The following is a 15408-nucleotide window of genomic DNA, read 5'->3' on the forward strand; positions in this document are numbered from 1 at the left end:
CTTCATGGGGAGCGATGCCTGGCGATGCTCAACCGGCGTGTCCTGAGGCGAGCAGCCACCGTGTGCTCACCTTGGGGCTGGGGCATGGCTATTCATATGGGTGAGGCTTTCCTTTCCCGCCCTGCTGCTGTCACCTCCTCCCCAGGTTTAGAAATTGAGGTCAGGGAGGGTCCCCTGTGACTCGTTGTGAACTGGCGGCACGATTGCGATCCGCTTATTGGCTCTGCGGCGCCACGAGCAGCGTTTCAGCTGGAGCTATTAATACACCCGCCGAGGGCCGCTTGCTGTATCCCTGTCCTTCCACCCACTTGGAAAGAGCGTGGCTATAAAAAGAAAACGGATCTAAGTGACTGGGGACCTCCTCATCCTTATTTATAGTCGATCTCGCTCGCCTTGGCTGAGAAGGGGGAGCTCGTGGTCCTGGAGAGTGGGAAGGAGAGTCTGGAGGAGTTGGGTCAAGAGGTCCCTTCCCTCGCTTTGGAGAAGGGAAGTGCTTTTCTGCGGTGCTTATGGTGCTCTGAAGAGCTGCTCCTGGGCATCCAGGTGGCCGTGAGCTCTGCCCTGCACTGTGCTTCCCTTCAACCCTGAGGGTCTCAGTCTTCGCTTGGGTGATGCGGGGATGCCTGGGACCAGTCTGTCACTTGGGCTTAGGGAAGGGTGGGTTTCCCCTGACTCTGGGAGAGGGGAGCACCACCAAACCTGGTTTTCCTGCCCTTCTCCTGAGGGCTGCAGCTGCTGCAGTGTTTGGAGGCAGGGGTAGGGTGGTGGTGAAGAAGCTCTGCCCTGCTTGGGGAAGGCTTGTGCTGGCTGTGTCGGCATTGCCGATGGGCAGCCACAGGCTGGCTGGGGCTGTGCTGGGGTGCTGCTGAGCCATGGGAGTGCAGGCCAACTGCTGCTCTGGGCTGGGGAGCATTGGGTTTGCTGTTTGCTGTGCTTTCTCTGACAGCGTTGTTGCACATGGGTGTCCTCAGGCCCACGGGCACCGAGGCACAGCTGGATGATGTGCACTGGGTGCAGTGCAGCCACCTGGACAAGCCTGGGAGGGGGCATGTTCTGGGCACCCTCACTTGCACAACCCCTAGTTGTCCTGTTTAGATGCGGTGATCCCTGATCCGTGCTGCCAGCAAGAGCACTGGCCTGTGAAGGTGGCCTTTATGCTTCCAGCCCTTGCATTGATGCTCCTCTGCACCCCTGCTCCTTGGTGAGCGGGGGCCAGGGGCAGCTGTGCTGGGGAGGTGTGTGCTCTGTGCCGGTGGTGGTTGTTGGCCATTTCCATGGTAACCCACGCTGTTCTGGCCTCTGCTTTCTCCACAGCTCATGCTGAAGATGTTGGAACCAGCCTCTACTTTGTGAACGACTCCATCCAGCAGGTCACCTTCTCCAGCACAGTGGGGGTGGTGATCCCCTGCCCGGCCGCAGGGTCACCCAGCGCCGTCCTTCGGTGGTACCTGGCCACAGGCGACGACATCTACGATGTGCCCCACATCCGGCATGTCCATGCCAACGGGACTTTGCAGCTCTACCCCTTCTCGCCATCAGCCTTCAACAGCTTCATCCACGACAACGACTACTTCTGCACCGCAGAGAACTCGGCTGGCAAAATCAGGAGCCCAAATATCCGTGTTAAAGCAGGTAGGGGCTCTCTGAGGGTCATGGGGTTGGGGTGAGGTGCTGGCTTTCCTCCTTTCATCTCCATGGCCTGTTGAGTGCACCCTGCTCCCCTGTTTTGAAAGGGGATGGGAGCGTGGGGTCCTGCTGCCAGATGGTGTCAGCACCACTGCCCTGCCCTGCACATGAGTGTGGCTGTCTCATGAGGAGGGTCATGCCACTCTGTTTTGCCCATACCTTGGGCTGCTCTGGCAGCTGTGTGGTAAGGAACTGCCGGCTGAGTGTGGCCTGGGGAGCAGAGCATAGAGCCAGGATGGCTGTGTTGGCCTGTTACGAGGGGATCGATGGATGCTGTGTGGACAGAGAGCTGGGAGGAGGGCAGGGTGCTGGCTAAGCAGGCTTGTGGGTATGTATTTGCAGATCAGCATCCTGCCCCAGTTGAGAGCTGGCTCCATTCCTTGGGCCCGTTACTGGCTGGGAGGGGGCTAGGGTGACCAGCAGCAAAGGGACACACAGCTTGGGGGTCTCAAGCAAGCTCATCAGAGGCTGTGGGGTAGTTGCAGCCTCACGGCAGGAAAGTTCCTCTTCCTTCAAACTGGTATTGTTGTGCCTAACCAGGTATGTTCACAGCTGCAGGAGGAGGCAGACCACATCTGTCCATGCTGGGGAGACCCCCACCATGTCCCACAGCCCTCCTCAGCCCTGTTCCCACTGTAGCATCCAGCCCCAGCGTGCCAAGGCTTATTAAGCAAAGAAAAAAAAGAAGGAATATGGCAAAGAGCTGATTCCAAAAGCCATTATAGTAAATTATTGACCAGGCTGAGGAGGGCTAATAGCCCAGGAATGGCTTCATTATGTAACCTATTAAAAGTGGGGCTAGCAGAGGGAACACGACAGAAGTGACTACAGGGTTTTTTATTTTAATACCTTGTACTGCAGAGTAAATTGGTATTAACCCCTTTCCTCAGAGTGAATTATTTACTAAGGCTATCAGGTTACCTATAAACCACAGCCTGGCGAAGGAGGGGTGGCAGCAGGTGGGGTGTAGTGAATGTGGATGTGCAGCGTGGAGCTGTCACCCTCCTTATGCTGGGGACCATGAGCTGGGTGGGCTTCCCATGGGGCAGCTGGGTGGTGCCTGTATCAAGACAGCAGATCAATAAAATGCAGCTGGAAAAACCTGTGGAAGCTTTGGAAAAGCTGTTGGGGAGCATGTGGAGCAGGGTCTCTTCAGCCAGTGGAGAGTTTTAAGTGTGCTCACTGTGGCTCTGTCAGCCCTGGAGCAGTGAATGGCTGGAAGCTCTGGCTGTGGCCCTGGCTGCTGTGGTTGGGAGCCAGGGCACAGCCTGGCATGGGGCTGGCTGTGGGGTGAGCATGGGGTGGCGGCGGTGAGCATGCAGGAGACCGAGCTGGATGCTCCTTGCTGGCCTTTAAAGCCCGTGACAAAACCTCCTGCTCCATGTGATTAAGGAGGCTTTTGCTAGCTAATCTGCTTTGGCTGGAGTCCCTTTCCAAGGTAGGCTTCTCCCCGTGTCCTCACCGTGCCAGCCCTTGTCCTCCCTGCTGGGGCAGTGTGTGAATAATGTGAGCCTGACAGAGGGCACTCCGAGCCCTTGTCCTGGATTGTTTTAGGGTGGGGGGGCTGCAGGTGGAGGACAGGACGGGTGGAGGCCATGTCAGAGCAGCCCTCTGCAGCTGGGCACTTACTGGTTCAGGGCTGCTGCCGGTCCCTTCTGCCAAGCAGCCGGTACGTGGAGCCTGCTGGGATGTGTCACTGAGCATCCCATTGTGGAGTCTGCACTGTGCCCCTGGTTCTGTCCCAGAAAGCTGGGGAAATCGAGGTGGAAATACCATTACTCTCTTGCTGCTCACTTGCTTGTACAAGGTATAGGATGTGTTTCCAGCAGGTGCTTTCCCCTTGGGGAAAACCCCTTCCTTTTGGGGCTGCAAAGGAGTTCTGTGGGAGGGGATTTGTGTCACTGCTGTTGTACTGTCTGAGGGTTGCCATTAGATGATGGAGGGAATGCATGCTGGCCTTGTGATGGTGATGCCTGGGCACCTACAGGGTATTGGCACAATAAGGGGGGGGGGTATACTTTAGGAGTCTGAGGGTCTGCAGGAGTTCCTGGGCACGGTGACATGTTTTCACCTTGCTGAAGAGGCTGGGGTTGATCCAGCTCCCTTAGCAAGTGCTGCTGGGGGGTTGTGGTGCTGGGGGATCCTTATGGAACAGCATGGAGCTGTCAAAGGGCCTTGTGTCTTCCTGAGAAACAGGGCACACGGTGGGGACAGCTCATGGCAAAGCTGTCATCTGCTTCCCCAAGTATTCCTCCAGTGGGCTTGGGAGGGTGCTGGGCTCTGTGCCACAGGCTGCTGCTCTGGGTGCCTCGTGGCTGCAGGCTGTGTGGGAAATGTGATTGCCTTCAAGGTGGGAGGCTGAGTGTTTGCAGCTATTCAATGCCTTCGGTCCCTGTGCTGGAATCTGGGTGCTGCAAACCTCTGCCTTAGCAGCTTTGGTGACTGCAGAGGCAGCAGCCTGCCTTGGTGGCTAGCCAGGATGACCATGGGGACAGTCACAGGGTCGCAGGAGCCGGGCCAGGCATCCCCTCAGCACACTGAGCTGCCGAGGAGACCTGCTTCCCGCTCCGGGGAGGGAAGATAGGCTGAGTGCTTTGGATGGAAGCAGTTTGTTGCTGGGTGGGTTGGTTTGTTTGGGAAACGTGGGACTAAAGCAAAAGGAAGTGTGTTTTCTTCCAGCACTGTCACGCTACCAACCATCTGCTTCTCTCCACAGTTTTCAGGGAACCGTACACCGTTCGGGTGGAGGACCAAAGGTCGATGCGTGGAAACGTGGCTGTTTTCAAGTGCCTCATCCCCTCTTCAGTGCAGGAATACGTTAGTGTTGTGTCCTGGGAGAAAGACACTGTTTCTATCATCCCAGGTAAGAGAGGAGCAGCTGTTCTCTTGGAAAATTCTGACCTGCTTTGCCATATGTGAGCTCGCTGTCACGGAGGGTCTCTCTTTCGGCTGATCGCCTGTGCTGCCCAAGCCAGGGCTTTTCTGGATGACCATCGTACTGGAAAACACTGGTTGGTGGGAGCAGATGGGTTGTGTTCAGGGTCTCCTTGGTGCTGTGGCTGGTACTTGGTGTTATTTGTGGGCTCGTGGACGTTTGCTCTAAGTGTGGAATGTGCATGCCCTGGCCTGACTTCTCCCATGTGCCAGTCTTGGGTCCATGGCAGCCAGGGTTCAGAAAACAGGAGAAGAGCCCATCCATGCCAACTGCTGCAGTCAGAGGCTTGTGTTCACCTTGTCTGGATAACGCATGAGTAAATATTCCAGCTTCTCTTGCAAGTTTGCACAACTGTTCGAGCCACAGGGAAGGGACCTTGGTAAAAACACACCGTGTGCCTCTTCCCCCCCGTGCTGGTGCCTGGAAGCTGCTTGTCCTCCTGTCCCACGTGTCGGCTTTGTCAGCTCAGGGCTGGCTTTGATCTGTGGGGATGGGGCCTGCAGGAGGACAGCAGCGCCCATCTCTGCGTGGAGGGACTTTGCCTCCCTGGGTCAATACTCATCTGGGTGGTTCCCTGGGGTGTTTATTTTTTGGAAGGTGTGTGGAGCACCCTGGGTTCCTGTGGATGCCCTGCCCCTGGGAAGCAGGGAGAGGTGGCTGGAGTAGTGATGGGATGTGACCTCCCAGACAGCCCTGTGCGGCTCAGAGCAGGGGGAGAGGAGCTGAGCGAACTGCTGGGTCGTGCTGGTGCGACAGGCTCTGGCCCCTGTGATCCTGCCTGGCTTGTCACAGGCTTTGAAGCAGCGTGGGGGCTGTGGGCAGGTGCTGGGCACAGCGTGGGGCCAGCCCCGTGTCCCTGTGTACTGGGGTGACCTTTTGGCTCCTTCCTCGGAGCCGGTATTGATGGCAGCGCTGGCCACCCGGCACAGCATGTGTAAGCTAGTAGTAAAGCAATCAATACTGCTTTCCCCAGGGGGATCCAGAGAGAATTAAAGGATTTTGCCCAAAGCAAGTGCTCCGCACTTGATATTTGCTCACAGGTCACTAAGTCCCGATGCTCCTCCAGGACGTGGTGGTGTTAGGCTGGTGGTGCTGCGGGGAGCAGGCAGGGCAGGGGCAGATGCTGCTGGGAGCAGGGCATGTGCCTGGTGCTTGCTGGGGCAGAACGTGGACTGAGCATGGTGTGGGGGGCAGTTTGCTCTAATCCCTCTTGCAGGGGTGCTCCTTAAGGAGCAGAGTGCTTCCCCGTGATGGGGCTGACCTGTTCTCCCCAGGGCCCTCCCCCCCACCCCCTGTAAATCTGCTGACTCAGCAGAGCCCACACGCTGGGAGACAGGCAAAGGGAAGCAGCACTCTGGGATTCATGATAGTGCCTGGGGATGCGATGCATCGGCAGGGGCTGTGCCTGGCCCCCTTTGTGGCAGGGGAGCCCGACTGGATGATTGACCGGGGAGCACAGGCATCCCTCCTGACAGAGGCTGTGCCCTTGCTGGCACAGAGCCCGTCACGGTTTGCGGCGCCGGGGCTGGGAGCCAACTGCCTTTGCACAGTCAGGAGCAGAGTCCGCAGAGCTTCTCCTCCCCAGCTCTCACCCCTTTCTGACAGTCTGGGGATGAAATAGGAGGTGAAAGTCCTCGCCTCAGGAACGTGGTCTTCCCGCCCCCCCCACCGACGGATGGATGACAAGCTCATGTTGATCAGCCCTGTGTCTACAGCAGCTTTTTGCCTGGAAAGGGAGGTTCTTGCTTAGCAAATGGCCTCCTAGAGCCTGCGTTAGGGAGCTTTGGGCACTTCAGGGTGTTTCAGAGTACAGCGGGAACATCCCTTTCGTCTTAGTTGGTGAGAAACCTTGGGGTGGTCTGAGCTGCCTGTCTAGCTGTGTGCTTGGGGGTTGGCTTTGCTTGGAAAAGGCATGGCACCCTTGGAAGGGCGCAGACTGGCACCACAGCCCTGCCTGTCTGCGCTGTGGCTTGGACTTGAGGAGCTTACAGCACCATTGTGAGGCTGATGATGCTCTGCCCTGCCACAGGCTTGTCCCGTCTGCTGAGGGTGGCACAGCCGGGTCTCTCTGTGTGGGCTGGCGGTGCCCTGCCAGCTCCCACAGCACTTCTGGGAAAGGTGGTGGTGGGTGATGCTGCAGGACAGAGCAGAGAGGTGCTCGTGCTCCTTGTTGGCAGAACGTGGCCGGTTTGCTCAGCAGCACCTTTGCCAGCCAAGCACCCCTGCACTTGTGTGATCTTTACCAGACTTGCTCTCAAGTTTGCTGTGGCAGTGGATTTCTTTTTTTTAATATGATGATTTAATTAGAGTGGAACGATTTTAACATTCTAAAGCAATAATTACCCTAAAGACAGAACATATAAATTGTGTTACAGTGCAGAGTCAACACAAGCAAACATGTTTTGCCATTGGATTACAAATATAGTATCTGCCTGGAGCTTGGTGGTTTGTTTGGGGATTTTTTTTTTCATTGCTCCTGTGTTGGAGCTAAAACTGGCTTTGCTGTTGCCAGAAACATGGTCTCTTCTTGACCCCTGGCGAACCCCTGCTTCCATCCTAACTCTTTAGCAAGGCGGACGAGGAGGGTGTCTGTGCTGCTTGGAGCACATGGCACAAAGGCTGATCAGAGCTGGACCGTGGTGCTGAGGCCCAGGAGCTCCCTTCAACCACAGATGTGCTTTCAGTGACATAAGGCCAAGTGCCCATACAGACACAGCACTCACTGCATGGCTCTCCTCTGGCTGGCCTGCTGCAAGGCAAGGGGTGTGGGAGGGCTGCAGCTCTTGCAGGAGCAGATCGGAGCTGTAGTTACAGCTGGCTGTGTGATGTGGGGTTCTTTCCTAGCTTCAGGGTACCAACCTGGCTGGCTTTTCCTGAAGGCATCCCCCAGTGCTTGCTGTGGAGGGCTGTGCATCTGCCTGGCCAGTGCTGGTGCTGCAGGGGGTGAATGGTCCTGAAGCACTGGGCTCCATCCGGAAGCACAGGGCTCCATCCTCTGTGGCAGAAAACTCCTTTTAAGTCACTGCTGTCATGGTCAAGGCCAGCTGCTTTCCGTAACATCCCCCACCAGACTGAAATATTTTGTGTCTGAGACCCCAGGGGAGTGAATGTTTCCCCTGGGGCTGCCATTCTCAGGGGCTCAGACCTCTGGCTCTGTATGGGGGGCCGGGTGGCCCTTTTGTCAGCTTCCTCAGGTTCTTTTCATGCTTAATTGGGATTACAGGGCTTCCAGCCTCCACTGCTGGGCCTTTGAGCTGTGCCTTTTCAGATGAGCCTTGCTGCTCTTTTGATGGCAGTCTGCTGGTGGGTGAAGGACCCCTCCAGGGGCCAGGCTGGCGTTGGCGGTGCTTGCTGGAGGTGCCTTGCCTGCAGAAAGCCCCTCTGGAGAGCCATCTGCTTCAGCGTGGAGGTGCCCAGGAGGTGCCAGGGGTGTCCTGCCAGGGGATGGGCTGGTGTGGTGGGATGTGGGGTGGGTTGCTGCTCCCACCATCCCCACAGCACTACTCCCTCTGCAGAGAGTGCCCTTTCCTGGCTGTTTCCCACCTGAATTCCTGGCCAGTGTGTCTCTTTAGGAGCTTCTTGTGGGGCTGCATGTGAACAGATCCCACTGCAGTCGCAGGGGGAGTGTGCTGCGTCCCCATGGCTCTGCTGCAAGAGGGGCTCGGGCAGCGAGTCGTGTTAGTTGGTTAACTTGGCAAGGCTGTAACTTACCCTGAAATCAAAGATAAATTCTTTATGGAAGGTTATCCCGCACATAAATCATCATTAGCACAAGCTCATTTTTGTTTAATGCCTACCTAACTGTGCTGTAGTCTAAAAATGTGTGTTTAGTGAAGTCAAGGGTTGCAGAGAAATTATAGGGTTTTCAAAAACCCATTTGCTGTGCTGGTGTTCATATCAAAATCAATCTTGCCTTTCGTTCTCAGCCTCGTGGCAGACAGGCAGCACCGCTCACAGGACTCTGGCATTTAATGTGGGCTAGTGCTTACTGGGAGGAAGCAGCGCTTCTTGCACGTTGGGGGCTGTGGGTAATACTGCACTTCACACCCAGGCTGTGATTTCAAACTCTGTTGCTATTGATGAATCTTGATGTGCATTTGAGGGGGGGAGTAAGGAGGAGGAGGATGGGAGGGAGGACAGCAGCGGAGCAAAACGCTTCGCAGACCCCTCCGCCTTTTCCACAGGGAAGAGAGGAGAAACTCCCACTACAAACCAGTTTAAGGGCTCAATGTTGGTAAATGGCTATTTCTATTTATTACTTTTTTTGAAGAATTCTGAAATCACCTGGCCAGGGGATGTGAAGAGTCTCATGGACACAGGCAGTGCCTTGAGCTGCCGTGGAGGAGTTGTGTGTCCTGTGCCACTGAGGCTGCTGTGGCATGGCATGGTGTTGGATGCTGGTGGTCATGGGGCAGGCATGCTAGTGTGGATCCCATGTATATGGGGGCTCTTGGCATGTGCATCCAGCCGCTGTTTGTAGCAGCAAGAGGTGATGTGGGGAGCTATGGGAGGCACTAGAAAGACGATGCCATGTGCTGTTCCACCTTGCCCAGCCTCTCAGTAGCCTGTGATTCATGAGGCTCACACAGAGGAGCAGTGATTTGCAGGTCACAAGTGTCATGAGACTGGCAGGCCTGGAGCTGAGCTGCCATTTGATGTTTCAGTGTCCTGTACTCGATAGATCGAGTTGGAAGAGACCTAAACGCAGCAGGTTTCTAAGGGTGCTGCTCTCCACAGCCCTCCTTTGAGGGCTGCAGATACTTGGACATACTTAGTCACTGGGTATCCACAAAGTCCTTTCTCTGGTAAGCAAAACACAAAGCTTTCCAGAAGGATGGAATTGGGGAAAAAAAAAAAAGAGCTCTGGGAAGTTTTAGGTATATTTTTGTGTATGTTCTCAATTGAACAGCAGCCTTTTAGGAGTTTAGGAAACACCTAAACTGATCTGTTGGTGGTGGTTCAGATACGAGCTTAATTGGACCTGGGTGGCCCTTTCTGTCCCATCCTCTGCAGCACTGACAGCTGATAGTGGGATTCTTGCACTCACCTCAGCAGCTGTTTAGTTGGGAGGGCAGGGAATAAAACTCCAGCAGTGCTCATGGTTAACTGTGGTCCTTCACCCAGAGATGTGTGCTCTGGGCTGCAGGAGCGTGGCTGGGGTGCTGTGTGCCGGGGTTGGTGGGGGGTGCGGAGGGATGATCCAAGGGGCAGAAGAGCCAGGACCTGGATAATTCAGCATTGTCCTTTTATCAATAGGCTTGTTCTGGGGGGACATCAATCTCCTGTTACTGGAAGCTGGGGCAGAATAAACACGGCGAGGCAGAAGGCGGTCCTTGTTCATGTGCTTGCCTTCACTGAGATGGTGTGGGGACAAGAGATGAGTTACTGGGCATCACTGCTGGCTGTGAGTGTTTTATGTGAGTGATGCTGGCTGGTATATAGCTGGGAGCAGGGCAGCCTGCAGGTCTGTGTGTTGGGCACGGGGCCACCCTGCTCCTTGTCCCCGGTGTTTCCTGTGGTGGGGCTTGGGGCCAGTGGCTGTGACTCCCAGGAGCAGAGGGAGCCTGGGCTGTGCACGCAGAGCAGTTGGCACAGGCAGCTCTGAGATGAAAGCTGTGACCACTGGGCAAATGCTGGCAAAGAGCTGGCCTTTTCAGTTGGAGTTTGTAGCTTCTGCCTGGGACAGGTTGACTCGCAGTGTGGAGCAGCCTGATGTGATTTAAACGAGCGTTGTCCTGCCCTGCTCTATCCAGAGGTGCTGCAAAACCTTTTCCCCTCCCCGTGGATCCTGCGATCTCTAAAGGTGTCCTGCCTTCTCCCCCACCCCTTGCCACCCTCTCTGGCTATGACATGTGCCCAGACCTGTTACAGAGGGAAGTAGCTCCAGGCGTTATTCTCACCAAGTGGGGTGAGATTCTGTCTGAAATCATTTCATCCTTCCCCAGAGACTTGGCGTGAATTTTATCTAATCGCCATGGCAACAGATAAAAAAAGGTGTGAGCACATCTCCTTTTGCTGTGATAATTCAGATTTATATATTCAGATCAGATTGGAGTTAGAGATTTTAAAAGGAGCAGATGCAGCAGAAGGTGTGACTGCAAATAATGTGGCGAGAACGTTTGATGATCCTGCCCTTTAAGAGGGGAGAGAGCTTTCCTGCAGGTTTTTTTGGAATATAATTATTCCATCAAATCCACTTTAACAAGGACTCATTACAGCCCCGATAATGCAGAGTCACGTTGGAGGCAAATCTCACACACACATCCACACACACGCTGAAAGAAGTGACTACAACAAGTAAATAAAATGCCTGTGAAGGCCCAGGCGCCAGCACCCTGCTGCCACGGGTGCCCCTGCCGAGCGGCGCCGGGCAGGCGGCACGGCCTAGCCAGGGTTAGCCAAGGTCTGGCAACGTGCTGCCTCGATGTCCCCTTTGGATGGATGGATGGGGCCCTCGGATGTTGGGAGTCACTTGTGGTGAGAGGGTGGGGAGCCTTGTTCCCCAGAGGTCTTTCTTTGGGGCGCAGCCTTGGCTGCTTTGTGAGAGGCCTGGTGCTGCAGAGCAGGCTCGGCTCCCGCCGCTGTCACCCGTGGAGCAGATCTGCAGCAGAGAATTGCCCACGTCTGCCTGAGCTTGGGCTGTCCTGAGCTAATGTTGGGCTGCCACAGCTCCTGTGGGAGAGGAACGTGTCGCCTGCCATCAGAGCAAGGAAGCCTTTGACCACTTTCTCTGTGGGGTGGGGAAGAGAGGATGTGGAGTGTTTTGGAGAAGCAAAGGTGCTGCTGATGCAGCGCTTGGTATCCTGGTCCCATGTGATGTACCTGCCCCTGCTCCAAGCCCTGTGGGATGATAGGGCATGAGCTAGATGTGGCATGACAGGCTCAGAGGCATGAAATACAGAGGAGCTGCCATCTCTTTGTGTACCTGTAAGCACAAATCTGTGGCTGCCCCGAGGAGCTGTTGTGCCACAGGGAAGGGAGAAATGGCATGCCAAGAGTGGGGTGGGTGGCTGAGGGTTTGGAGTGGGGGCAAGAGGTGGGTGGGCTGCAGGTCTTTGCCTGATGCCTTAACCTGCACCCAGTGAGAGGGTCATTTCCTGTGGTGTGCCGCTGGCCCCATCTCTGTCTGAGCTGACAAGGGCTTTGGATCCATGTCGAGCTCCCTGGTGAGCATGCGGACCAACCCGTCTGAGAAGGAGAATGAGCCCAGACCTGTGGCAAGCACAGGAGCAAGGGGTGGCAAGAGCCTGCTGTGCACGTGCTCCTTTGCAGGGGAACTATCCGAGGAGGAGGGTGGCTTTTTGGACTCAACAGCAGTGATACCTGCTGGGCACAAACCTCTGGCAAGGACTCTGGCATAAGGATTGAGAGGATGTCTGTGGAAGAAGTTACTGGAGAGCAGACAGCAGGAGGAAGAGATCAGCCAGAGAAGGCGTGTGGAGGAAGGGTTTGCCAGTGTCAAGCAGCAGGATGTGTCATGTGGACTCTCCTGCATCCCAGGGTGACTCTGTGTGCTGGGGCAGGTTGTTCCTGGGACGCTCTGAATCCTAAATGGCAGTTTGGTGTGGGATTGCAGAGAAGTTGGGGAGAAGAGGGAGCTTCTCTGGAGCCACCCCTCTGGTGACACAGAGAGCAATTGGGCAGGCAGGGTGGCATGCATGCTGGGTGCGGGGGGCTGCAGCCTGGCTGGGGCTCGGGTGCTGTGGCAGAGGGGGAGCTCTGTATGGGGGCTGCAGCTCATGCTCAACCTCAGCCACCTCACCTTGAGGGATCCTGAGGGGCTCCCCTGCTGCATGGAGCACTCTGCGGGGCTGCTACCATCCCTGTGGGCTTGGAAGGCCCCAAAACCCCTTTGAAAGTCCCCACATTGGCTCCAAGATACAGGTTTGGAGGGAGAGCTCTTGCTTCACCAGCTGTTTGCTGGCTTGCTCAGGTTGGTTACCCTGCCCTTGTCTTTTTTCTTGTCCCTCCTTTCTCATAGCCATCGAGTGGGGTAAAGATGGTGCTTGCTCTGGTCCTGCTACCCCAAGGTCTCTTAGGGAGCTGCAGCTACCAGGGCAGCACAACAGTAATCACTACAGCAAAGCCAAGCGATGTGTAAACCACACAGGTCAAAACTTCTTTCTTCTCAAACCACATGTTTTTCTAAGCTTGAGCCACCTGCCCCTGGGGCCTTGTGCTGGGCTGTGAGGGGAGAGGAGCCAGTGCCGCATGTAGCAGAGCCCAAGTCATCGCTGCTGATGTGTCCGCCGGGCACGTGCCTGGCCCACCCCGAGTGGGTGCGAGCAGGGTCGGGGTGCTTGCCCTGTGGGGAGGGTGGCAGTGGTGGCTGTGTGGGTGTGCATCTTCCTCCCCCTTCCTCCCCGTGCGCCCGCGCAAACGCGCAGATGCAGAGACAATCACGGTCATTATTCCTGCCATGGTGACAGTGACAGTGGCAGAGATGCCAGCTTCCCAACACAGACGGCTTTATTTCATCTCCTCTGTTTTTCAAAGCCTCTTTCATTTTGTATGAGGAGACAGATGTGAAGGGCTGCAGGCTGATAAATTCTGCTGTCTTATGAAAAGAGAGGGTGGGTTTTTGTTGTGGTTGCTTCTCTTCCTCCCTCCCCAGCCCCCTCCCAGCAGCGCAGCGGCAGCCTTTCTCTGTAGAGGATGCTCCCTGCTCCTGGGGTGGGATGCTGTCTGGCCGTCACCTCGCTGGTGCAGGGAGGGCTGAGCTCCCCAGGGGTTAGCAGGGATGGGCTTTGGGTGGAGACTCTGGGTGCGTGCTGGTGGGCATCTGGCTAGATGCAGAACGTGGCACGCAGCGGTGCAGCCACCTCCCTGAAATGCATCTGTAGTGCCTGGCCCTGGCACGCTCTGTGACGGGACCCAGGCTGCACGCTTGCTGGGGAGGAGCTGATCTCAGCTGGCAGAGCTAGGGCTGAGCCTTGGCACAGGCTTACACCCAAAATCCTCAGGGGTGCCTCACAGGCTCGTGGAGGTGTGCACTCCATACCTGTGAGGTGTGCTGTTGCTGCCTGCCTTGGTGGAGTTACCGGTGTGCTGTGGCATCAGCCCCTGCACGGTGGTCCCTGTGCAGATCCCCTTCCTCCTCCTCCTGCTCTGCTGCTGATCGTCCTAGTTTAAAAATAAGTTGCTCCATCTTTAATTGCAGTTTAAATAACTGCTTCATTTTTATTTAAATGTGGCTCTGGAAGGCTTGGAGAACAATTAGGAGAAAATACAGGGCATTGCTCTGGTGCATGTGTTCAAGCATATAATTAATTTTTTTATTATACTGATGTTTGCCGAATCGGGAAAAGGATCTTATTGTTCCTCCTGGTTTAGTCATGTGCAAGATCCACAAATACACCAGCCATTTCAGCGCTCCATTTCAGAAGCCACCAAGCCTGACATGCCAATGGAGGGCTCCTCAGAGCCCCAGCTGCCGACAGGGACACATGTTCAACCACAGGCTGTGCACCCAATGCTTCCCAGCGGGCTGGTTTCTTCCACCCCAGGGCTGTCTGCAGGGGCTCTGCACTTCTCTCGTGTCCCAGGCTGGTGGGCTCAGCCTGGCTTGGGTCTGTTGGATGTGTCCCCAGCCCCTTTTGAAGGCTTTGGAAACCCCCAGCACTGTGGACTGCTACCCTAGCCCCCCCCCCCCCCCCCCCCCCCCCCCCGAGACCCTGCGCAGGGGGCTTGCTAGGGCAAGAGCTTGTGCTTTTTGTTGATGAAGGGTATTAAGAGGCCAATAAAAGGCTGGGTGGTGTTAGGTGAAATCTCCAAAAGGCTCTAAATGACCCAGGGACCTCTTTCACAGCCGAGCTAGCCATTCAGGACTATAAATCTCATTCAGAGTCGATAGGGATTAGGTTCCTAAGTGGCCGACACAGCTAAAGTGCTTCTGAAAATGTTGCTTGTTAGAGGGTTGCAGAGGAAGCTGCATGTGGTCTGGCTGGCTATAAGCTTATCAGTCAAAGGTGCTTTACTTGGTGACAGAAGCCACTTGTGGTAAACAAGCTGCTGGCCCTTTGGACTCCTGACAATCTTTTAACCATTTATTAAAGCAGCCACGAACTCTTCTTGGAAGCGAAATCTTAATAGCAAAGCGTGGCAGAGATTTCTCCCAGATGGCAGCGCTGCCAAAAGCAAGCATTCAAGACAACATTCATCAAAAACATTCATTCCTTTCAAAAAGAAATCGACGTTTATAGCGTAGACAAATTTGGGACTCATTTGCTCTGCCTTTCAGCTCCTGAATTTTTAGAGGTCACGTTTTCCTGCACCTTGGAAGGCTGGAAATTGCTGTTATTTTTAACTGGAAATTGAGATTCCTGTGGAACTGCACTGAGAAGTGGGGTGTGTGGAACGGCTGGGTATGGCAGGACCCCGTGCACAGCTTAGGAGAGGTGAGGGGTGTTCATTCAGCTCTCTGTGACCCAGGGCCTCCAGCCTCTGCCAGGATTCCTGCCCTTCTGCCCCATTCCAGTTGCCAGCCCTCACTGCCCTCAGCACTGAGCATGGTCCCAAGGGGCTTGCTTCTGCCCAAACCCATCTCTGCCATGGGCACCGTCCCCTGGGTGCCGAGCTGGGCTCTCTTCATGGAGCACAGGGTGCTGTGGGTTGGTGTGTGGCTCTCCCAGTGATGCTGGTAGTGGATGGGTCCGTGTGGGTGCTCTGGATCAACCAGAGGGCTTTGGCACATGCCAGCCTGCACCTCAACTCACCCTGTGCAGGCACCCGCTGGCCCCAGCTGTTTGGGGGTGTGGGGCAGGGGGGATGACAGGTGTGTCCTGCCT

The 15408-nt window shown here is 55.6% G+C and overlaps 1 protein-coding gene across 1 annotated transcript in view; it reads left to right on the forward strand.

Annotated features, from left to right (window-relative positions):
* DSCAML1 (DS cell adhesion molecule like 1) overlaps positions 1-15408 on the forward strand; it is a gene marked incomplete at both ends in the record, with an annotated part of 103411 nt that overhangs the window by 6991 nt on the left and 81012 nt on the right. Inside the window, 2 exons of the mRNA XM_084274850.1 lie at positions 1315-1632; positions 4403-4549. Of these exons, the coding sequence (XP_084130976.1) occupies positions 1315-1632; positions 4403-4549 (465 nt within the window). The remainder of the gene's footprint in view (positions 1-1314; positions 1633-4402; positions 4550-15408) is intronic.

This window comes from Gallinula chloropus, assembly GCF_964237585.1.
Source record: "Gallinula chloropus genome assembly, chromosome: 24".
In the NCBI taxonomy this organism is placed as follows: domain Eukaryota; kingdom Metazoa; phylum Chordata; class Aves; order Gruiformes; family Rallidae; genus Gallinula; species Gallinula chloropus.